At 43.7% G+C, this 24,809-nt stretch overlaps 1 protein-coding gene and 1 pseudogene across 1 annotated transcript in view; one reads left to right on the top strand and one right to left on the bottom strand.

Moving 5' to 3' along the window:
* LOC147881694 (serine/threonine-protein kinase CTR1-like) overlaps positions 1-24,809 on the bottom strand; it is an 84,799-nt gene that overhangs the window by 19,131 nt on the left and 40,859 nt on the right. The window contains exons 4-5 of the mRNA XM_087402110.1: positions 15,706-15,809; positions 15,370-15,563 (exon numbers count right to left, since the gene is read on the bottom strand). Of these exons, the coding sequence (XP_087258236.1) occupies positions 15,370-15,563; positions 15,706-15,809 (298 nt within the window). The remainder of the gene's footprint in view (positions 1-15,369; positions 15,564-15,705; positions 15,810-24,809) is intronic.
* Positions 8,207-12,460, top strand: LOC147881695 (uncharacterized; annotated as a pseudogene).

Genomic DNA, 24,809 nt, shown 5'->3' with positions numbered 1-24,809 from the left:
TGCCTCCTGGCAAGAATGCCATTGGAGCTAAGTGGGTTTATAAAATTAAACGGAAAGCTGATGGTTCAATGGACCGTTTTACAGCCCGTCTTGTTGCTAAGGGCTATGCTCAACAGCAAGGCATTGACTTTGAGGAGACTTTTGCTCCCACTTCCAGGATCACTACTATTCGCATTGTTATTGCATTTGCTGCCCATTTTCATTGGGAGGTCCATCAGCTTGATATCAAGACAGCTTTCCTTCATGGGCATTTGCAAGAAGAGGTCTATGTCTCCCAACCTCCTGGCTTTGAGGTTGAAGGTTCTGAAAGCGAGATATGCCGCTTAAAGAAAGCCCTCTATGGATTGAAGCAAGCACTTCGGGCTTGGTATTCCTGGATACATACTCATTTGCTCACACTTGGCTTTCAGAACATACCCACAGAGGCTACCCTTTACATCCACAAGAGTGGGACAGATTTGCTGATTTTAGTCCTTTATGTGGATGACATGCTTGTGATTGGGACACATGCTCAACAAAGTGCAGATTTTAAGCTTGATTTGCACAGACATTTGCTATGTCTGATCTTGGTCTTTTGCACTACTACCTGGGCACCCAATTTGCTAGCAGTGAGGGGGGCATTTTGATGTCACAATCCAAGTATATTGGACAGCTTTTGCAACGTTTTCAGTTTGAGGATTGCAAGCCAATATCCACACCATGAGAGTCAGTTAGGTCTATTGGTACAGTTAGTACATGTACCACCTAGGTCAATTAGGACACTTAGTCTAGTTAGGGTGTTTAGCACTAGGGTTTTGTTATGTTGGCTCTCTTTTGAGCCTCCACTCTCAGTGTAGCAACATTTTCAATACAGCAGCTCGTTTTTTGCTTTCTCCCACTCATTTCTGAGCTTCCATTCATTGCCAACATGTGTGTGTGTGTGTGTGTGTGTGTGTGTGTTCGTGTTCAAGTATCATAATCACCATCCCAACCAGAACCATGAAATGCATGAATGTGTAAAATAAAATTAATTTCCACTACTTGATTGTCGGGTATCATAATCACCATCCCCACTTGAGCCACTATAGGCATGCAACTACAAGTCAAACCCCCCCACGAAACAATAATTCAAATGATTGTGTGCCTTGCAAGTAACAGAACACATGCTTGGCAGCCTGCCAACGATAGTGTCCTTGGGCTGTGCATAAACTTGCTAAACTGCAACACTCAAACTACATATTTAGCATAGTATTGCATAAGTAGATGAGGCATCCTACAGCTTGACCATACATGGTGGCATCAACAGTTCACTGCCATCACACATGGAAATGGGCTTGCAGCCCTAAATCCTAACCTGCTCTAGCAATCTTTGTGTGTACTTTGACTATGCCATACCAATCCTAGAATCATTTTTGCATAAACAGAATCCCCAAGGAGTAATGCAAAAGCCCCAAATCTGACATTTCAAATGTCAACTGCATTTCAGTTTTGAAATCTGGAATTTCCTTTGCATTAGTGCCTGTGAGTAGCATATCATCACAAGATAATGATCAGCAAATCCCCCCCATCCTTCTTGATGTAGAGGGTACTTTCAGTCGAACTATTACAAAGACCTTGGCATGTCAAATATGCATCTAATTTAGCATACCAAGCTCGAGGAGCATGCTTTTAGCCATCCAAGGCTTTCCTTAACCTGAATACCTTGTGCTCCTAGTAGGCATCACAAAGACTATGGGCTGCCTTCATATACACCTCTTCCAAAAGGTCCCCATTCAGAAAGGTTGTTTTTATGTCAAACTGATGCACTTGCCAACAAAAACGTGTGGCCATTGCAATCACACACTTGATGGCGTGTCACCCTCGAAGTGGGGCAAAAGTATTTTCAGAATCTGTGCCCTTTTTCTAAGCATAACCTTAGGTCATCATGAATGCTATCCATCATGAATGCTATCAATCTCTCTCGAGCATTTGCAAAGGCCCCAGTGCATTTCTCCCATTGACTCCGGATAGTAAAAATGGGAGAAATAAAATGGAATCCAGTATATCAGCAGCAGTGGACACGACCAATGACTTCAGCACATCTCAAACATTATATCCACCATAAAGTAATGCTAGACGGCCTCTGAAGAAGGCAAGGGGGGTCCATAATCCAAGATGGGGAGTAAGAATAAATCCTGAGGCTCCATGGTGCTCAAATCTGTAGGGCCACGTCAGTAATGCCATTGCATGAACAAGGTATGGTCACCTACCTCTATACTCATATAGAGCAAAGGCACCAAACCCTCTGCCCAAAGAGCTACACCCCACGTCAGTAAAGAACTTAGAGATAATGTATGAAGAAGGCAAGGGGGGGTCCATAATCCAAGATGGGGAGTAAGAATAAATCCTGAGGCTCCATGGTGCTCAAATCTGTAGGGCCACGTCCGTAATGCCATTGCATGAACAAGGTATGGTCACCTACCTCTATACTCATATAGAGCAAAGGCACCAAACCCTCTGCCCAAAGAGCTACACCCCATGTCAATGAAGAACTCAGAGATAATGTACGAAAGCAATCTGAAAAATCTTGTCCAAACCACCCTAGCAATATGGCAACTCCACAAATAGTACTGTCTAGATTCCTCTACAAGCTGGCATCACATACAAAAGGAGGGCTTGCCCATCTGCTAAAGCTAGGAGCCAACTAGAATACCTCGATGAATAGTTAGCCAAAGAAAGTATGAGACTTTCTTGGCCCTACTGATCCCCCCAAAAATGAGACCAAAAAATTCAGTTGAGGGTAGTGATGATCTATAAGGACCTCTCTCTAGGCTTGCATAAGGGCTCTCATGATCTGGAGTCTAGTACCAACAACCTAAGGAAAAAGGTCCATACCTGTGAGTAATGATCTCCTCTACGATCTCCTGACCTCCATTGAACGAGTAACCACCAATACTAGACAATCCCTGAGAGTGCCATTACGCAAATAGCCAAGGGTGACACACTAATACTACCAAAGAGCTATGAAAAAGTGGCTGCTTGGCTAACACCTCCCCGGCAGATGGAACTCGTCGGTGACCGGATAAAAATGATTCAAAATCTGGACAAGTCTCCTCACCATTGAAGAACTGGGCTTCACCATGAAGCTTTCCCCTCAATTATTTAGGTGTATGTGCATAGGCTATCTAGCTCATAGGAAAAAGAATACTAGATATTACCACGGCATGGTCATTTTCTCTATTTCCAACAGTGCACTTACCATCTTCAAAAATGACACAATATCCCCTTTTAGCAAAAGAAGGGACAGGTAGCAAATTCTTCTTGATCCTTAGGACCAAACAAATGCCGTAACGACGAAGACCAATGCCATCAATGCCAGTGGCACAAGAAACTTTCTTGCCAACAAGAGCAGTTGCACCACTATCAAAATACCATGTCTTAGCAGTCTCAATAACACTACATGAGTAACTCCCAAGAGGTATTATGACTGCAATCAAAGAACTCATAATAGTTACTCACAAGACTTGAAACCATAAACTCCAGCACACATAGTAAAGACTAGCTACTATGACATCCCCACTGAAGTCATTAGTGGTTTAGACATAGTGCAAGCATATGCTCTCGCCCATACCTATCCACACACCTAAACATCCATTTATACAAAGGTTTTCATACAAAGTTTTTGTCAGCCCTCCGGAGGTGAAGGGCAAACTTAGCAATGACAAAGGGCAGCACTAAAGAAGAAGGCTAATCAAAAAGTAGTCTACATTCTCTTTATTCAAGCTGCAACTATTTGTGAGGACTACAAGATATCGTTTAGTTCTCTCTCAATCTCATCATAGTCACTCACAAGACTTAAAACCATAAACTCCGTCACACATAGTAAAGACTAGCTACTATGACATCCCCACTGAAGTCATTAGTGGTGTAGACATAGTGCAAGCATATGCTCTCGCGCATACCTATCCACACACCTAAACATCCATTTATACAAAGGTTTTCATACAAAGTTTTTGTCAGCCTTCCGGAGGTGAAGGGCAAACTTAGCAATGACAAAGGGCAGCACTAAAGAAGAAGGCTAATCAAAAAGTAGTCTACATTCTCTTTATTCAAGCTGCAACTATTTGTGAGGACTACAAGATATCGTTTAGTTCTCTCTCAATCTCATCATAGTTACTCACAAGACTTAAAACCATAACCTCCATCACACATAGTAAAGACTAGCTACTATGACATCCCCACTGAAGTCATTAGTGGTGTAGACATAGTGCAAACATATGCTCTCGCGCATACCTATCCACACACCTAAACATCCATAAAGGTTTTCATACAAAGTTTTTGTCAGCCCTCCGGAGGTGAAGGGCAAACTTAGCAGTGACAAAGGGCAGCACTAAAGAAGAAGGCTAATCAAAAAGTAGTCCACATTCTCTTTATTCAAGCTGCAACTATTGTGAGGACTACAAGATATCGTTTAGTTCTCTCCCAAATGAGCATTTCTAAGCAAAAAATGCTTAGACAGTCTAGTTAATAGGGCAACGGACCACTTATAGAATTTATTGCAATATCAGCAAGCCGTAAATGGACAAAAAGTTCACAAGATGAAATTTGCATGTCTACTAATACGATGGGAACATATATCTAGGTGAAATTTGCATGCCAAACTCTTTCTTTTTCTTCTTGCAATCCTCTGTAGACACACAGAGATGTGGAGTTCAGAGTCGTGGAGACAAGCTAAGCATCAAGAATAAATTCATTAATATTCAAGAGTTGCTCCCGAAGATCTTGAATCTTAATGACATGGCCTGATATTGAGTCTCTTGATGCACCCTTACTGAATCAAGCTCTCATTTCAAAAAAGAGACCCTTGCTTCATTGTGGGCTTGATACATTGTTTCCAATATGTCTCACGGATTTTAAGAAGTCCGGCATGACCTTATATGAGGCATGAAAGTGCAATTAGGCATGTGCGTCTCGAGCATCACATCTTCTCTGACCTGGTGTTGTTTGAGCATGTGTGTTGCCCCTGCTTGCTGCCCACCATGATCATGTTGAGAAGGAGTACCACAAGCCAATGGCCAAGTTGGCCAACATATGATGGAATAAAGAAACTAAGTATTGTCATGGAAATAGCCAAACTATTCTCGAGAGCTTCCTAAAGACTGTAGATGAGTCACTGGCATACAAACACAGAGGGGCGGCTATGATTTTTATAGACGTAATCTTGTTGCACAATTTGCACAGAGAATCGGTTGAATAGAGAAGAATAAAGGCAGCTCCAAGACAGACGTCATCACCTATCACAAAATCCCAGAGTCCTTTTGAAACAAAAAGATTCTTAATCATAAAGCTCCAAAGAGGATAGTTGGTGCCAACCAACTTATCCTCTTGAACGAGGACTCCAAACAAATCACCAGGATTTCCATATGAATATATGGAAATAAGACCTCTGAAAACTTCACTTGCTGTGAATCAAACAGCACCAACAAAATTCATTGCTCCCAAGCCAATGCTTGCCTGAAAAGTCTCCTTGGCACAAGCCCCAATATCTAAGGACAAAAGATAGAAGGCAAGTTGTAACCTATAAAGCATCCAAAAAACAGCAGTGTTCTCCAAAACATGTTGAAGACAATAATCCCAAATCCTAAAAAAGAGTTAGGAACAGCATCAAAACCCTAAAAACGTGTCACCAGGACGTGAAAAGAGGACGTGAAAAGTGATGTAAAGTATCTTCATAACTCAACCTACGCTTAACCCGAGGTTAACCATGGTTAAGTGTTGTGATGGTTTGGCCGTGAGGGACTGGCTAGAGAAAGTGCACACTTCCTAGAAGTTCCTAAGGGCAAAGTCTAGGTGCACCACTAGGTCCTAGGGGCAAGGCAAAGGCTTTCAAAGAGGGGTCTAAAAGTTGGGCCCAAGGACAACGACCGTTGTCCTTGGTATGGGGGTTAGGACTTTAATGAAGGGGCAAATGGCAAGGAGGAGGTGACATTTGTCAAGCATGTGTATGCATGCCCTTCCCCCACCTTCCATCTCTCTTCCCTCACTCTCCCACAGGTGTTGGACGTTTTTAGTTGTTCTTGTGCAGTTTCTGAGCTGTTTGAGCTGTTTCAAGCCTGTTTTCAGCCGTTTTAACACTGTTTTGACTGTTCCAAGGCTAGTACACACTTCTAGGAAGTGCCACAACTCATTTTTAGACTATCAAAAATTTTTCGTACGGGCTGTACGGACGTGTTCAGCTGCCTCCAACAGGTGCCCGGAGTTGTCTTTTGCTGTGCTGGACCTTTGTGCACATGTTTTTGGCTGCGTGGAGCTATTTTGGAGCTGTTTTGGACCAGTGCAGGCTGCAGGAGGAACTTTCCCTGTTGCTTTTGGCACCTTCTCTTAGGAGGACTCAGGCACTGATCCCGAGGCAATCATTTCGGGGCAGATCTGTGAACCATCTTTCCTCTACAGCTCTTTCTTGTTCACCCTCCGCTCTCGACCTTCATTTCTCTCTTCTCCTGATTGCTGGAAGACACCTGCACCCTGCGGGGAGCTTGGACAGAGGATAGGTGCGAGGAAGGAGCTCGCCCCTCTGCCACAATCCGCAGGAGTTGGTTCCAGGTTCGATTTTTCCTTGTTCTTTCTTGCTTTGCAGCTTTTTGCAGTGCATGCGTGTTGTGTGCAGTCCTTTCAGGACTCCAACAGGTTCTAGTAAGCACCCAAACGCCAGGGTGATTCTGTGGAAGGCCTAAGGACAATGTGGATGCATGTGATAGCCTTGAGGCTGCCTTGAACTCAGTTTGCCAGTGGTTTGGATACCTGAATGCCTCTAAGTTGTGTCAGATCAGAAGTGAATGCCTGAATATGCCTTGCCAGTGGGAATTCTAGTGGTGCACTGGGATTAGATGCCTTGAAGACAAGTAGAGGATTTGCAGAGAGGAACAGTGCAAGGTTGAACCCTTGTTGTAAAGCAATTCCATTCAGAAGCATTAAATAAATACCGTAAGGGGCGCCAAGGCATTTGGGGCCAGTGGGTGCACTATGTATTATTTTCATTGAGCAGGGAAATTCTAGCCTCACCTTTGTTGTTGTTGAAGCTTGTTTCTCAGTTGTGCTAAGTGATTTAAGTGACTGAAGCTTGCATTGTGGCTATTTATGAAGTTTATGACTGAGTAGAAGAAGATCACTGCCCTTTTATTTATCGAAGGTCGGTTTCAGTGGTTCCATTGCCGGGATCGTCACCATCTTCCTACAGAGGTGGGCCCTCGTAGTGTTGGGTGAAGGACACCTTCAGTGCAATTGTTGCTATAGCCATCAATCTCAGCAAGCATGTCACACCGTGAGAGGTCATTGACCATTTCAGAGCAGGAGGGGTAGGACGAAGACAAAGCATCAGAGAGCTTTGAAGAGGAACACAGTACCAGCAGGGGTGATGACCAGCAGGACAGTGGGACTCATCTAGTCTCTCATGAGCATGCCACGGAGGACTCATAGGATGAGGTAGATGAGACAGAGGAGCTTGATCCCAATGCACTTTTTCAGCTACGGATGCAAAGTGTAGCGGGAGCCCTGTCACAATTGCAACATGCTGTCACGGAGATGGTTGCTTCCCCTGGAAGCAAAAAGTCATCTCAAAAGAAACATAAGAAGCATCAGAAGACCCCTATGGTTGCTTCCCCTGGAACCAAAAAGTCATCTCAAAAGAAGCATAAGAAGCATAAGAAGACCCCTAGGCATGTTTCTTTCATTGGACTCCTCCCCCTATGGTTGCTTCCCCTGGAAGCAAAAAGTCATCTCAAAAGAAACATAAGAAGCATAAGAAGACCCCTAGGCGTGTTTCTTTCATTGGACAGCCGTCAAAGATGCCCTCGATCACCCCTGTAGCGGGTCATGCCAATAACTTCCATTCAGTCCATCAGGGGCAGCAAGCCCTTCCTCAGCCCACGATGCATCCAGGATATTTCGGAGGGGGATCAGTTTTTCAGGCAATGGTGGCACCATCCACAGAGGCACCCGGAATGCCAGGTAGCTCTGTGGGCAGCACGCAGCCGAGAATGTAAAATTTCTAGCAACCTATGATGGGTGGAACGCCCCTTGCAAATGCCAATATGATGTACTCAAACATTGGAATGCACCTGGAATGCAGACAGGAATGCCTGGGACAATGGGCAATACTTGGATTATGCCACAGATGCAGGGAGTGGGACCTGGAATGCCAAACCCCAACATGGGTACGGTTGGAATGGCTTAGAATGCGGGAGCACTGATGCCCCCACCATTTTTACAGGCCCCCGTTTATGACAATCTCACCCCTAAAGGCAAATTGAAAGATTACAAGGAGGGAGGGGCAACTGTCAAGTTTGAGACTTTCAATGGGATGGAGGACAGATTGAAGGCTTTGACATTCGTGCAACAGTTTGATGCTGCCTACTCAGGTGGACACTTCACAGAATCCTCCAAAGTCTGAAAGGCAGCCACCTTTTTGAAGGGCAATGCGCTCCAATGGTGGACCAACCTCCTCTTGCAAGGCAGAGCACCTACCACTTGGATCGAATTCAAGCAGGTCTTCTCAGCAGCATGGCTCACTACCACTTTTGAGGTGGATATCATGACCGCCTGGTACAGGTTGGATGCTGCAAATTGCAGAAATTTGGAGGACTACAATAAGAAGTTTTGGGAAGCCCTACTACCAGTGAATTCTTACAGACATGTGCCGCTGTCCGAGCAAATTGAAAGATATTGCTGCGGGTTGCCAAAGGAGATTCGGGACTATTGCACGAAGACAAGGGTTATGTCTCAATTGGTTGAGAATGCCACTACAGCTTATGCACTAATGCAAGGGAAAGTTTCTGGGTTCAAAGGAAGCTCACAGGAGACATCAAGGCCAAAGGGCAGCAAGACGGAATCCCCTAAGAAGTTCAGAAAGTTTTCGCAGCCCATGAAGGCAAAGTTTGTTGGAGGACAGAGGCGAGTACCGACCCACATGTCTGATGAGGAAAAGCAAATTCTCTATGATGCCAACAAGTGTTATATTTGAAAGGAGGAAGGCAACAGGGCTTTTGAATGCCCACATAAGAAGCGAAAGTTAGGAATAAGGGCAGAAGAGATGGGTCCTTTGTGTGATGCAGATATGGCGTGTCCGGGACTCAGCCAATCAGTTACTCCGGTGATAGGCAAGCTGCGGATGCATATTCAGAGCTACGTGGACACAAAAGAGTTCTATATTATGCCGTTGAATGGTTGTGATGTGTTACTGGGGATACCTTGGCACTTTCATGTTGGGGCTGTTTTGGATACAAAGAATAAAACAATCACAATCACTCACCGTGGCAAGACCCACGTTCTGGATGCTAAATTGAAGGGAGAATCCATCCCTGTTGTATCTCCTTCTGCCATTGGCAACGTAATGAAAAAGCATCTTTCAGCGTACTTAGTGTTTGCATCTGAAAAGAAGTCAGTAGAAGAAGAGTCTCATTTTTCTAAGCTGGAAAAACAGCGGACAGATTTTCTTTTTCAGTTTAGGGACTGTTTTTGTGACTCACTTCCACTAGAGTTGCCCCCTGAAAGGCCAGAAGACCACACGATAGATATAATCCCTGGTAGCAGTCCTCCTAACCGACCTCCTTACAGGGTCAGTGCAGCCCAGCAAGAGGAAATTATGAACCAGGTCAAGGACCTGCTGGAGAAGGGGCTGATTCAGCCCAGCTCTTCACCTTAGTGCTCACCCGTACTCTTGGTCCAGAAGAAGGATGGATCCTGGCGGATGTGCATTTACTATAGAGCCCTCAATAAGATTACCATTAAGAACAGATTCCCTATACCTCGGATAGATGATATTTTGGATAGGTTACAGGGGTCTGGAATGTTCAGCCGCATTGATCTGAAGAGTGGTTATCACCACATGAATTCAGCCAGAGGATGTTCACAAAACAGCATTTTGTACCACATTTGGTCTGTACGAGTTTCTTGTCATGCCATTTGGGTTAAGTAATGCACCTGCCACCTTCAACAGAATGATGGACAGGATTTTTAGAGAGCACCGAACCTTTGTTGGCACTTTCTTCGATGATATCATCGTGTTCTCTTAGGATGAGGCTGAACATAGGAAGCACCCGGCAATTGTTCTCGAGGAGCTACGAAAGCATAAGTTGCTTGTCAATGCCAAGAAAAGTGAATTCTTCATGCATGAGATCCATTTTCTCGGGCACATTGTTTCCAAGGATGGAGTTAGGATGGACCCTGCCAAGGTAGAGGCCATCAGGAATTGGCCATACTTGAAGAGCATCCATGAAGTACGTAGCTTTCTGGGCTTGTGCTCGTACTACAGGAGTTTCATTCGGTATTTTTGCAGAGATTGCATCTCCTTTACATGCCTTACAGAAGAAAGGGGTCACTTTCAGATGGGGTCCCAAAGAAATTGCAGCTTTTGACCTACTAAAGGAGCGACTCTGCTCAGAGCCTGTGATTATTTTGCCAGATCTTCGCAAACCGTTCGCTGTCCAAGCAGATGCATGTGGGAACAGCGTAGGAGGGGTACTTATGCAGGATGGAAGAGTCGTGGCATATGAGAGTAGAGTGCTCCACGATGCTGAAATGAATTTTGGCATCTATGAGAAAGAGATCTTGGCTGTCATACATGCTCTTTTGACCTGGAAGCATTTTCATGTTCAGTCCGATCATCAATCACTGCGGTACTTTCTCACTCAGAGAAAGTTGTCTGAGAAGCATATGAGGTGGGCAAATTTTCTTTCTATGTTTCATTTTCAGATTGTGCATGTGCATGGGAAGAAGAATCTTGTTGCAGATGCACTCTCATGCAAGCCCACTCCAAATGTAGTGTCTGTTAAGCCACAAGTTTCAACAGTGACCATTGCATATCATGATGAGCTTGATGCCATGAAGGATCAATATGCCAATGATGCTGATTTTTCACGGATTTATGATCAGTTGGTTGATGGACAGAGGCATGAGCACTATACTCTCAAAGATGGATTTCTGATGATGCATGGCAGATTGTGTGTCATGAAACAGTTGAGGCCCAAAGTGTTGACAAAGAGTCATGCTCCACCATATGTAGGACACAGAGGCATTGATGCCACCATCAAAGCTGTGGAGCACTATTTCTTTTGGCCATCATTGAGGAAAGATGTCGAGGCATATGTCAGGACATGCATCACCTGCCAAAAGGTGAAATATGACAGGCAGACGCCAGCTGGACTGCTGCAGCCTCTACCTATTCCCGATCGACCTTGGCAGAGTATTGCCATGGATTTTATCTTTGATCTTCCTCGTACACCATCTGGACATGATGGGATATGGACCATTATTTGCAGATTCAGCAAGCAGGCCCCACTTCATTCCCGTCAGAAAGAAAATTACAGCAGACCAGATGGCGAGACTCTTTATGTCTCATGTGTTTAAACATCACGGGATGCCTCAATCAATTGTCAGTGATAGAGACCCGCAGATGACAAGTCTTTTCTGGAGAGGTATCTTTGAGAATATGGGTACCATGCTGAATTTCTCATCCTCTTTCCATCCTGAATCTGATGGGCAGTCCGAAGAAGCCAATTCCACTGCCCTTGATCTTCTCAAATGCTATGTTTCGGATCAGCAATCGAAATGGGAGCAATTTCTGCCACTTGTTGAGTTCGCGTACAACAACACTGTACACTCATCCACGGGGGAAGCCCCCTTTGAAATTGTGGCAGGAGAACGGAAGGTACCTCCCATTCTGCATACAAAAGAGAAGATTTTTGAAGCGGACAGATTTGTGGAAAGTTTGGATGTTGCTTACCAGAAGGTCAAAACAGCCCTCCATAAAAGCCAAGAGAAGCACAAACGAGCAGCCGATAAGCATCGCCGCGAGTTGCTCTTGAAAGAGGGTGATTGGGTGCTGCTGCGTTTTCAAAAAGCACGACTCAGGAAGATGAAAGGCAAGACGAAAGTATGCACGAAGCTGAAGATGCGGTATTATGGTCCTTTTCAGATTTTTGAACACATTAATGACGTAGCTTACAGGCTGAAGCTACCTGCCACTTGGACCATACACAATGCCTTTCATGTGAGTTTATTGAAGCCTTTCCAGGGTGATGTGCCCGTTGACCTGCTGCATGAGGATCAGCCCGAGGTGGAAGAGTTGGATGAACTCTTCATTCCGGAACAGATTTTGGCACATATGGAAAGAAAAGTAAAAGGTAGAGTTTCCCGTCGCTATCTGGTGAAGTTCAGGAATTATCCTACACTGGATGCGAGGTGGATGGAGGAGGGTAACCTGGCAGACTCACCTCATATTTTGCACCTCTACCTCGACACGTTTCAGCTTGCGCCAACTACGGTACAAGCTCCTACAGGTTCAACAGAGCAGAGATCTCGAGCATTGCCTGGTGCTGAAGAGGAGGGTAGCACCTCCCCTTCCTTGATTCAGACTGCTCATATATCTGGAGATCGCTTGGTGGCACCGATTGCCTCACCCAAGATACTGCTTGCTGACAGTATTCCTGCCGTAAGGTCTCCATGATGGGTGTTCGCGACACTCGACATAGAGGATGCATTGATGTATGGATGGACTCTCGAGCTCTCCTAGCCCATATTATCATTGCAGGTTGTATCTTACAGATGATGTATACTCTGGTATGGGCTATTTCTATCTATTTGTACTTTTTCAATAGCAACCTACGTAGTTTGCTGTTTTAAGAGGAGGGTATGTCACGAGGACGTGAAAAGAGGACGTGAAAAGTGATGTAAAGTATCTTCGTAACTCAACCTATGCTTAACCTGGGGTTAACCATGGTTAAGTGTTGTAATGGTTTGGCCGTGAGGGACTGGCTAGAGGAAGTGCACACTTCCTAGAAGTTCCTAAGGGCAAAGTCTAGGTGCACCACTAGGTCCTAGGGGCAAGGCAAAGGCTTTAAAAGAGGGGTCTAAAAGTTGGGCCCAAGGATAACCAACGTTGTCCTTGGTATGGGGGTTAGGACTTTAATGAAGGGGCAAATGGCAAGGAGGAGGTGCCATTTGTCAAGCATGTGTATGCATGCCCTTCCCCCACCTTCCATCTCTCTCCCCTCACCCTCCCAAGAGGTGTTGGACGTTTTCAATTGTTCTTGTGCAGTTTTTGAGCTGTTTGAGCTGTTTCAAGCCTGTTTTCAGCCGTTTTAACACTGTTTTGACTGTTCCAAGGCTAGTACACACTTCTAAGAAGTGCCACAACTCATTTTTGGATTTTCAGAAATTTTTCGTACGGACTGTACGGACGTCCGTACGGCTGTACGGGATCCGTACGGACGTGTTCAGCTGCCTCCAGCAGGTGCCCGGAGTTGTCTTTTGCTGTGCTGGACCTTTGTGCACATGTTTTTGGCTGCGTGGAGCTGTTCTGGAACTGTTTTGGACCAGTGCAGGCTGCAGGAGGAACTTTCTCTATTGCTTTTGGCACCTTCTCTTAGGAGGACTCAGGCACAGATCCCGAGGCAATCATTTCGGGGCAGATCTGTGAACCATCTTTCCTCTACAACTCTTTCTTGTTCACCCTCCGCTCTCTACCTTCAATTCTCTCTTCTCCTGATTGTTGGAAGACACCTGCACCCTGCGAGGAGCTTGGACAGAGGATAGGTGCGAGGAAGGAGCTCGCCCCTCTGCCACAATCAGCAGGAGTTGGTTCCAGGTTCGGTTTTTCCTTGTTCTTTCTTGCTTTGCAGCTTTTTGCAATGCATGCGTGTTGTGTGCAGTCCTTTCAGGAATCCAACAGGTTCTAGTAAGCACCCAAAGGCCAGGGTGATTCTGTGGAAAGCCTAAGGACAGTGTGGATGCATGTGATAGCCTTGAGGCTGCCTTGAGCTCAGTTTGCCAGTGGTTTGGATGCCTGAATGCCTCTTAGTTGTGTCAGATCAGAAGTGAATGCCTCAGTATGCCTTGCCAGTGGGAATTCTAGTGGTGCACTGGGATTAGATGCCTTGAAGACAAGTAGAGGATTTGCAGAGAGGAACAGTGCAATGTTGAACCCTTGTTGTAAAGCAATTCCATTCAGAAGCATTAAATAAATACCGTAAGGGGCGCCAAGGCATTTGGGGCCAGTGGGTGCACTATGTATTATTTTCATTGAGCAGGGGCATTCTAGCCTCACCTTTGTTGTTGTTGAAGCTTGTTTCTAAGTTGTGCTAAGTGATTTAAGTGACCGTGCATTGTGGCTATTTATGAAGTTTATAACTGAGTAGAAGAAGATCACTGCCCTTTAGTTTATCGAAGGCCGGTTTCAAAACGGGTATGTAATAGATATGAAACCCTACAAAAGGGTCTATAACAGATTAAAAACCCTAACAACGGATCTGTAATCACTCCAGAACAGGTTGCCCTTGATCAAATCAGCTGCTGCAGCTCAAAATCACTAAAAATCCTACCAAATATTATTTGAGCAGATTAGAACAGCTCCAAGCGCCTAAAAATCGATCGAAAACCACCAAAAACAGGTGCAGCCAGTTAACAAACAGGTACAGCGGTTCAAAATCTGAGAAAAACCCCTCCAAAAAGGACCGTCCAGTACTGCAGCAGCTCCAAAAGTGCTCCAAAAGAGGCAACCAGGCCTATAAAGGTGACAGCTGACTGAAACAAGGCTGGACAGCAAGGCTCTTTCTGACAAAAGCAACAGAGGTGCTTCCCAAGGGAGAGGCAGGTGTGGGGAGCGAGAGGCAACCTGCTCTGATACCACTATGTGAGAAGCAAGGTGCACACAAATGAAGGGGAAACAACTCACTGAATGGCTGGTTTGAGAATGAGAGGCTGAAATGAAGTACAAGGGTACAAAACCCTAAAACCTTACGTGTAACCCTAACTGGGGTTAAGACCCTTACAAACAACTAACTCAACCACTAACTGTGGTTAAGGGAGGAAAACTCAATAAGATGCTAAACTTATTACTAAGCTAACGTTGACCATTGCCTTAATATTTCCAACAAATATGACAGAATGCTTTGAACCTGAACTTATGATCACTTGGGTTACTATCAGGACTCCGGTGAGATTTTGAAGACCAATCTTGGGCCTCGTACTAGTAACTAAATTGATGAATGAATAAACATCAATGAAGGAAATCAAAACTCAAAATCATATTTTTGGGGGATCAAGGCAAGCAAACAGAGAAGAGATATGGAGCATAAAATGAATGCAACTAGAGATGAAGCCGAAGCTATAAGTATCCCAAACTTGGCAAACCTAAAGAGGAGGTAAGAAGGTACTTCACTTAGAGAAGTACAAGAAATAAAGTGAAAACCATACCAATGACACTCGCCAAAAACTTGCTTCAACAAAAAAAAGCTTAAGTATGACTCTTATCTCAATGATATCTAACAAAATTGTCAATTTACTCCATGAGGGATTCCCTAAGAAAATGCAAGAAAGATGCCCAAAATAAATGACTTTTGAGATATCCCAACTTACTTTGTTGTGTTCTTGAAGGCTCCTGTAGTCCAAGGTGTGCCTCCACCATCTTCGTTTGAATACTAGTCATTTCTGACACTTTCAAATTTGGAAGTCGCAGGGGTGAATTAATGGGTGGTGAGTGCAAGCTTTTTAAAAAAGATTCTGCATCACTCAAATCCCCAGGATTCGCGATCAAATCAACCAATAGTTCCCTGCACGCATGGATAATGTCAACAAAATCATTGACACTGACTCATTGCATTTCTAGAATAGAATAGCGTCTAGCTTATGAAACATCATTTAATCTTTGTAAACTAACTATAATATTTGTGTCATCTGCAAAAAACCATATACCTTTCAGCCCCACATTGGACGAGGCATGTTGCACCATCATTGAGTCCGCAATACTTGCATCCACGAGTTATCCGACAAGGCACATCTACACAATCAGCTAAGGCCTACAAAGACAACAGATTGGAAATTGGGTTATTAGTAAGAAGAAGGATCCCAAAACAAGCATGATAACAAGCTTCTACATTATCCCTCCCTCCTAAAAAATGGTTGACCGTAATTCTTTATAAATGTAAAAAGTCCTCTGCGAACAACATGGATTTTACAACGAAGTAAATCTGCCAGAGGTGCGAGAAACCACTTTATCCTCTTAGAAAAATGAGACTCTAAACCAGTAGCCTCCAAGCATAGCATAAGGTTACAGCAAAGTGATTTCTCAATACATGCACATGGTCAAAGTAATTTTTGTTGACCATGCAAACGGAATTATATGGTGGTCAGATCCAGGGAATTTCTCGGAGTCATACACAGGATGGATATAGTTTTCCACACAAAAAAAATCATTAGAGCCCAAAGCGCCCTTTGCCAATAGTATGTGGGTACACATGGAGACAGCATATTGTCGAGACAAGACTCGGGAGACTGGTGGAGTTGATAGATTGGGAGGAGTGGTAGTGCTATATAGGTCATCTCTCACGGTGATGATTTATATCGAGAGACGTGACATACTTTGGTCTACAGATTTCTTCTTTCACCGCCATGGATTGATAAGCATGCCAATACTCTTTGGAATTGGGATAGGCCTTTATCCTGGTGGCAATCACGACTCAAGAAAATTTGGAAAGCCAAATTGCCATTGAAACAGAGGCTTTTCTTTTGGAGATGTATAGTGGGAGCTTTTTTCATTGGGGTGAAATTGGCAGCACGTCGCATTGCTTCCCCTTCCTGCCCCCGTTGCTCTCATCACCGTCAGACAGTTCCACATCTATTATGGTCTTGCCCGCATTCTCGGATATTGATTACTCATGTCTCTCATTTGCTGCGGCTTCGGTTTCCCTCCATCAGACTCGGGAAACTCTTCTGGATGTTTGGATGCTTCTCATCTCAGATGTCTCCATTCCTCCTTTTCTTTCATTGGACTCGCTTTTGGGTACTATGGACCATTTGGACACAGAGATTGCATTCTAGGATGGGACAACAGTTTCCTCAGGCATATGCTTTCTTCAGAATGTCCCTCAAGCAATCTTTATATGATTGTTATGCTGCGAGGGACTTGGATGCTACTAGCCTTGAAGTGTTTTCTGACTGTTCTTGAGTTCTTCCATTAGGCTCTCTCTCAGAGTCTAATGTCATGTACATTGATCTCATGTTAATAATATAGTTACTGGTTTCACCCAAAAAAAAAAAAAAAGTGTGTGTATCCATATATACGAAGACTTTGTATAAATGGATGTTCAAGTATGTGTGGGTGTGTGGATTTGTATGTGTGAGAGCATATGTTTATACTATGGTCTACACCCACTGTTGAGCGTTGATGACGTTAGTGGGGATGTCATAGTATCTAGTCCCTGGTATGCGTGATTGAGTTTATGGTTTTCAACCTTATCAGTGACTATCATGAGATTGAAACTGCACGATGTTGTGTTTTTAGAGGATGAGTTTGGGCAGGAATTTGCAAGCCATGAAGCTGCCCGATATCTGCAAGATGGTCCATATGCAACAATAACGGGTGGGTAGCAATGGCATACAGTAGTGAACTAAGAGGGCAACCCTGTCTCACTGAGCGGGTCATAGTCCAGATTCTTGACAACCCACCAGCAAGCAAACACTGCGCAGTGGCATGAGAGTAGAGCCAGTAGATAATATGAACCAGCCGAGGGCCAAATCCCAATTCATAGTCTGAGAGATAAAATCCCAATGGACAGTATCAAATGTTTTCACAATGTCTACTTGCAGATTGAGAACATCTTGTTTGAAATATTTGGCATCCTCAATTGCAAGCAAAGCATTGGAGAAATTGTCAGTAATCTGCCTTCTGGGAACAAACCCATACTGCCTGGGATGAAGTCCTGCATGTAAAATGAATCGAACCCTGAGGACAATCATTTTGGCAATGAGTTTGTAAATGACTGGCATAAGAGATATGGGCCGCCAATCAGCCATTGTCTCAGACAACCTTTTTTTGGGGATCAATTTGACAAGGCCATGTTTCCAAGGAGGAAGAGATTGTTCTGCCCAAGCATGATTGATCATAAGAAGAAGAGTGTGTTTGAGATCACCCCAAAATGCACGGAAAAATTCAACAGTCAATCCATCCCAACCAGGAGAGCTGCCTTTACGTAAATGACTCAAAGCATCATCCAATTCATTAGGCTTAAAGGGCTGCTCCAATGCATGAGCCTGCTCCCGAGACAATATAGGCTGAACATGCATAAGAAATTGAGACCTGGCTGCATTCGCTTGCACCAAATGATCAATCTGAGGAGAAAAGAGATGCTGAAAGTGACTAGAACATTGTGATTCCAATTTTGATTTGGAGGTAGTCCAGGTGCCATCATCTTTCCTGATCCTGCAAATATCCTCCTTTCGCCTGTCCGCATGTAGGCTTTTACACACACACACACACTTTTTTTTTTTTGTAAAACCAAGATACTTATATTATAAAACATTCATTTACATCCAGGCCGTGCTCAAAATAGAGCTACAGCCCTATCCATTAGAAACAGTAAAAGAAAAGTTGAATACAAGAAACATCCAAATCTTCCTCATGTAAGGCATCATATAAAGACTGCCTTAATGAGGCTCTGAAAAACTCATAAGGATGCTGAAGAGGAGAATTCAGATATGCTTGGATGCGCTGCAGTCAGAGGGTCCATAAGGCCCAGTATCTGATCCAATGGAAGAAGAGAGAATACTGTGACAAAGAAGCTGATAGTTTGCCATACATCCAGAAAAACCTGTAGAACCTGTGTGCTGGAAATCTGAGAGATAAAAAATAGGAGATTCTATCTAGAAGGTCTCTGGAATATGAACAAAACCACAATAAATGCGGAATACTCTCCGATGCAAGGTGACATCTTGGACAGAGAGGTGAAGCTATTCGTCGTTTAGCCAATTTCACTCCCACTGGGAGAATACCAACAATACATCTCCATAGGAATAGTCTTTGCTTCAATGGCATTTTTAACTTCCATATCATTTGCAATCTTCCTTTCCACCAGGCTAATGATTTGTTCAGATGCCATAAAGAATTAGCATGATGGGCAATCCAAGGAGGAGGTAATATTAATCTATAAGCCTGTATAGATGTCAATGACTGCAAAGGCTTAGAAGAAATGCTTGGACTTGAAGACTGAAGGTGCCAATCTTGAAGCCTGTCACTGCCATTCAATGTTGGAATCGGAACCAGAGGAAGTAGGAGATCAGCAATAGCTTTCCAAATAGGTCTATGATGCATTGCCAGGTTGTATTGTCTACATGCTACTGGAAAAAGGAGAATATTTCCTTGCATATCTACAACATCATCAATGAACCGGATACCCATTTTCATAAGATTGTAAGCTCTGATGGGTTGTTGAACAGCAAAAGGAGAGGAAAACACAGCACTCCAATGAATACTCTCCAATCTGAGTGATGATGCTAGAGAAGCAGGATGAGGAGACCATTTAATGTGAGAGAGTACTTGCTTCCAATCCTGAATCAAGGAATTAGAAAATGGACAACCAGGGATTTTACCTTGAAATTTTCCAAGTGCTACTTCCGATGGATCTAATGTCCATAAGCATGTGTGCGCATCTGACCACACAAAATTGCTAGCATAATAGACCAAGGCTGCTCTTGTTGAAAGAATGTTTTGAGCATAGTGATCTTTCTTGCCAACACATGATATTTGATGTTTATTATATTCAAACCACCATGCATTCTGGGTGAGCAAAGCAAGTCCATTTTGAGCAACCGTAAAGCTTTTTTATGAAGCTTGGTTTTCCAAAAAATCTCCATGGCTTGAGACATAAAAGATGAGAGATCTCGAGATGACCAATGTAATAGAGGAAGGTAGAACTGGACATAAGCTAGAACAATAGACTGGACAATTCGAAGCCGTACATAAAGAGGCCATGTGGAAATCTTCCAATATTGTAATTTGTCCTGAATTTTGTTGAACACCCACAACATTTGTTGCTTATTACTGATTTTCCAGCCAATAGGATAACCCAAATGTCTTACTATATTTTCCGGTTGAATAATCTGGCCTGGCCACAGAATAGCATGCCAATCACAAAGCTTGAGAGGCAAGAGTTTTGATTTCTGAAAATTAATTTTAAGACCAGCTGCCAACCCAAAATCTGAAAGGGTATCCATCAAGAGGCAAATCTCCAATGGACTGTTCTTTAACATGAAGAATGAATCATCTGCATAGGCCTGCGCCATGAAGGGTCGTGAACCAGAAATCTGAAACCCCTCTAGCTGTCCAGTATCAACCATGTGATCCATATAAAGAAGCAAAGGATGTGAAGCGATGGCATAAAGCAAGGCACTGAGAGGACATCCTTGTCGAACCGAACGTTCGAGAGTCCAAGACTCAGACAAATGTTTCCCTATAAAGCATTGTGCAGTAGAATTTGAATAAAGCCAATATATGACATTAGATAGCTTTGGCCCAAAACCAAGTTTTTGCATGATTTGAGAGACATAATCCCACTGTACTGTATCAAACGCCTTCGCCACATCCACCTGCATGACCAACACATCTTGATCTGAATATTTAGCATATTCCATTGCGATAAGAGTGTTAGTGATATTGTCATGTATGTGCCGTCTTGGAACAAAACCATATTGCCTGGGATGAAGTCCATCATGAAGGATATCCTTTATCCGATGTACCAACATTTTGGCAATCAGTTTGTATATCACGGGCATCAAAGTAATTGGTCTCCAGTCATCCATAGTCTCACAAAGAATCTTTTTGGGCACAAGCCTAACCAGACCATGCTTCCAAGCTGAGGGAAGATGTTGGTGCTGCCATGCTGCATTAATAAACTGCAGAATTGGACCCTTCATTTCTGGCCAAAAGGATTCAAAAAATTCAACCGTCAGACCATCCCAGCCAGGGGATTTATGTTTACCCAAATGCTTAAGGGCTTCATCCAATTCATCATCTGAAAAAGACATTTCCAGCATTGAGGCTTTTTGCGGGGAGACAATGGGAGAAACAAGCTCAGTAAATCTGTTACGAGCCAATGCGACCTGAGGTGCAGAAGAAGATGGCTGAGAATAAAGGAGCTGAAAATGATCCAGACATTGTTTTTCAAGCTGAGAGAGAGACTGGGTCCAGAGACCATATGATTTCCTTACCCTCATGATAGATTGGCTTTGTCTATGTGCATGTAAGTTCCGGAAAAAAGATTTAGAGGAACAGCCCTTATCTAGCATAGGTTTAACTCTGGCCCTAATCTGCCATTTAGACAGCTTGCGTTTGTCATTGGCATCAATTATAGAGGAAGCACAAGATAATAAATGCTGCTCAGAATCAGATAGAGATCTTTGATGACTAATCTGTACAAGATACTGCTTGTATGATTTTGCCCACTGGATATGCTGTCTGGTTTCTGCAAAGTACCATCTTCCATATTCCTTGATGACATTTTGAATACGATGTATGAAAGAGATCCAAGCAAATTCCAGATCCTCCTGAGCATGGGATAGCAATGGCCTGCAAGCCAATCTGATCATATGCTGAAATTTTTCGTGAGAAAGATAGAATTGATTAACCTGTAAATTTCTGACTAAAGAGAGCTGCAAGTCATCCAGAGGCATACCAAAAGAAAGGGTGAGCCAAAGTGGAGTGTGATCAGATAATTGTTGTGAATAATCAGTCCACATCTGACATGTATATTCATCATATTGCTGAGCATGAATGAGATAAAATCTATCAAGCCTGGCCCAATAATCTGTGAAAGCATTATGATGATATGTAAATCCCATCACTGAAGGATGAGTTGCTGTCCATAAATCTGCAAATCAAAGTGATGATGTCATGTGTTCCCATTGCTGGATTTCAGAGGGCAGCATATGTGATTTATGCGTGGTATTGTCCTTCTAGTGAGGAGAATTGTTGAAATCACCACAAAGTAGAGCATTAGAGGACCAAGGATATTGCTTTATGGAGTTCCACATTTGAGCTCTGGAAGCTGAATTTTGAGAGGCATACAAAGATCCTATTTCAAAAATCTCTCCATTGATCATACATTGGATAATCATCCATCGTCCACCTAGATCATTATATGCTATCAAGGGTTGCAGATCATGTCTGGCTAAAATGCACAGCCCAGAGAATTGTTCCAATCCTAATAGAATATACATATCCTGAAAAAAACGCATGCTGTCCAGCAAAAAAATGCTGATTATGCTCTTGGAGACATACAACATCCGGATGAGTTGTATTTATATAATGCCAGAGAAGCCTCCATTTATTCTGGTTGCAGAGGCCCTGTATATTATAGGAAAAACATTTAAGAGAAGCACGCATGAAAATATATACAAGAGAATGATCGGTCCTCCAAAAGAGCGGGAGGCCTCAAGCCTCTGCCATTGCCACAGGGTCTTGCTGACCCTCAGCTTCCAATTCCCTGATAATATCATCTTCTTCACAAAGGGGAAGACCCTTCTTGACTGCATTGACCCAAGCCTTTGAGATGGGGCTGCTTGAAGAGGTAGAAGATTGTCCTGGAGAAGGAGCAGAGGCATCCCAATTACGAGATTGGAGAGGTCTTTGTTTGAGAGGCACCGTCTTCTTTGCAGTCTGCCATCCCTCATGAGATGATGAAATATTTTCTCCTAACTTGCTTTTGCCTTTATCCTTATTTTGAGCTGAATTGACCTGGCTCCCTGTATGAACTGAAGGCTTTGCTCCTTTAGCTTCAATCTTTTCCACATATGTCTTCTGACCTCCTTTATTAGATGGCAGAGGAATAGCAGCTGGAGGAGGTGGATGAAGGATAGAAGGACACTCCGAAGCAAGATGCCCAAATTTGTGACAAGAAAAACAAGCTCCAGCAAAAATGCCCCATTTTAAGGTGAGATATTTCTTGCCCAAATTAACACCCTCAATCTCAATTGCAATAGAAGAAGGGGTCGGTCTATCAGTATCCCATAATATGCAAAAACGATTTTTATTACCTGTTGGACGAGGGGGACAGATCACTTGTCCCAATGTCATAGCTAAACCTGGAAGCTCTGTTCTCATATAATCTGGAAAATCAACCACTTCAACCCATACAAGGCAATGATGCTTGATGAGGTTCTGATAGTCCTTATTGGGGGACCAGGGCATGATATACACCATCTGGCGACCAAAAAATAAAGGGGACATTTCCAGCATCTTTTGTTTTGTCAAAGCATCCAAAAGATGAACTTCATAAAATCCTAGGGAGGCAAAATAGACTCCTTCTACAAAGCATCCACCTAGGAGAGAATTCACCCATTGTCCCACATCATTAGCAGAGGGAATTTTGCCTGGGAAAAAGATGATAACTGCAGTTTGAGAGAGCTTCTTCAAAGGTTGCACAAGAGATGGCAGCTTCATTTTGTAAGTGAGTTCCGGAGCAGGTTGAATCCATTCCCTTCTGCTTTGTTGAAAATCATCATTCAGCATATCAAACACATAGGAAGCATCTTCAGAAGAAGGAGCTATGGGGGAAGAGGCTTTCCTTAATTGTCTTTTGGGTTCAGGAGAGAGGGCTCTCTTGACATAGTACTTGTTTGCTTCTGCCATGGAGGCTAAGGGATTGAACAGATATCAAACAGAGAGAATCGGATAGGGCACAAAGAAAGGCTGGCAGGCTGTACGGACGCTGGGATGAAGCACTGTACGGACGCAACGAAGAAACTGACAGAAACTGTACGGACAGATTGAGAGATTGCAAGAAAGGACTGACAAGCTGTACGGGATCACTGACAGGCTGTACGGGACAACAGACAGTCTGTACGGAAGAGTTAACGACTGTACGGAATGATTAAACGGGAAAAGTACGGACGGACTGTATGGGCTTTGGGAAGGAAGACTGCAGGTAAGAACTGACGTGCAGGGTTGAATGGAGCGGCGATGGTAAGGTAACCTGACGCAAAAGCCGTACGGGAACCGTACGACGGCCGTACAATGGTACGGACAGAAAGACGGGCGCCAAACAATGACGAACGACGCTGATCAGCAAGCTCTCCCACCCACCGCTACCACTCTCCAGACACACACCACACACACACCACACACACACACACACACGCACATATATATATACATACTTATATATAGAAATCTCTCTCTCTCTCTCTCTCTCTCTCTCTCTCTCTATATATATATATATATATGTGTATGTATACATATATATGTATACATATGTATATGTATATATGTACACATATATATAGATATATATACATATATATACATATGTATATATGTATGCATACATATACATATGTATGTATGTATGTATGTATGTATATGTATATGTATATGTATGTGTGTGTGTGTGTGTGTGTGTGTGTGGTGTGTTAGGTGTGTGAGGATCGAAGGACGGTGAGCGACGGTGAGTGAAGGCGCCCGATACCCTCCCAGGTTTCTCCCCCTCCGTCCGTACGATCGCCGTACCGACTCTCCCGGCGTGCAGGACCGTACAGTTCGCAGTCTTTCCGTACGTCTGTACTTTTCTTGTCAGCCCTTCTATACGACGCAACACCGTCAGTGTACTCACCTTCCCCGTACCACCCTGCTTCTTCCCGTACAATTTTGTACATTTTCGTGAGCACCCTTTTGTCCGTACAGAATCCCCGTATAGCTTCCCCGCTGTTCCGTACAGTTCATCCTGTGTACGATCCTCCGTACAGGTTTTTCCGTACAGCACCCCTTTGTCCGTACAGTACTTTCCGTACAATTTCTTCATGCTGTTCCGTACAGCCTATCCTGTATAAGGCCGTCGTCCTTCTCAACCTGCATCACAGGATGATGAGCTTACTATGGAAGCTCAATATGTGTTTGATACACTTAAGGATGACTTTCAGCAGTCACGACAGGAATGGGGCAAACCAGTTCCGGAGGTCACATACAAATTGAAATTGCCCTCCCTTGTGAATCCTCTAAGGAAGCTATCTCAAACCGCGGTAATTATTTT

The sequence above is a fragment of the Dipteris shenzhenensis genome, chromosome 30, assembly GCF_047967505.1.
Source record: "Dipteris shenzhenensis isolate YYH24624 ecotype China chromosome 30, Dip_SZ_1.0, whole genome shotgun sequence".
Classification (NCBI taxonomy): domain Eukaryota; kingdom Viridiplantae; phylum Streptophyta; class Polypodiopsida; order Gleicheniales; family Dipteridaceae; genus Dipteris; species Dipteris shenzhenensis.
The sequence above is the reverse complement of the archived record's forward strand: the minus strand, read 5'-3'. Positions and strand labels throughout refer to the sequence as shown.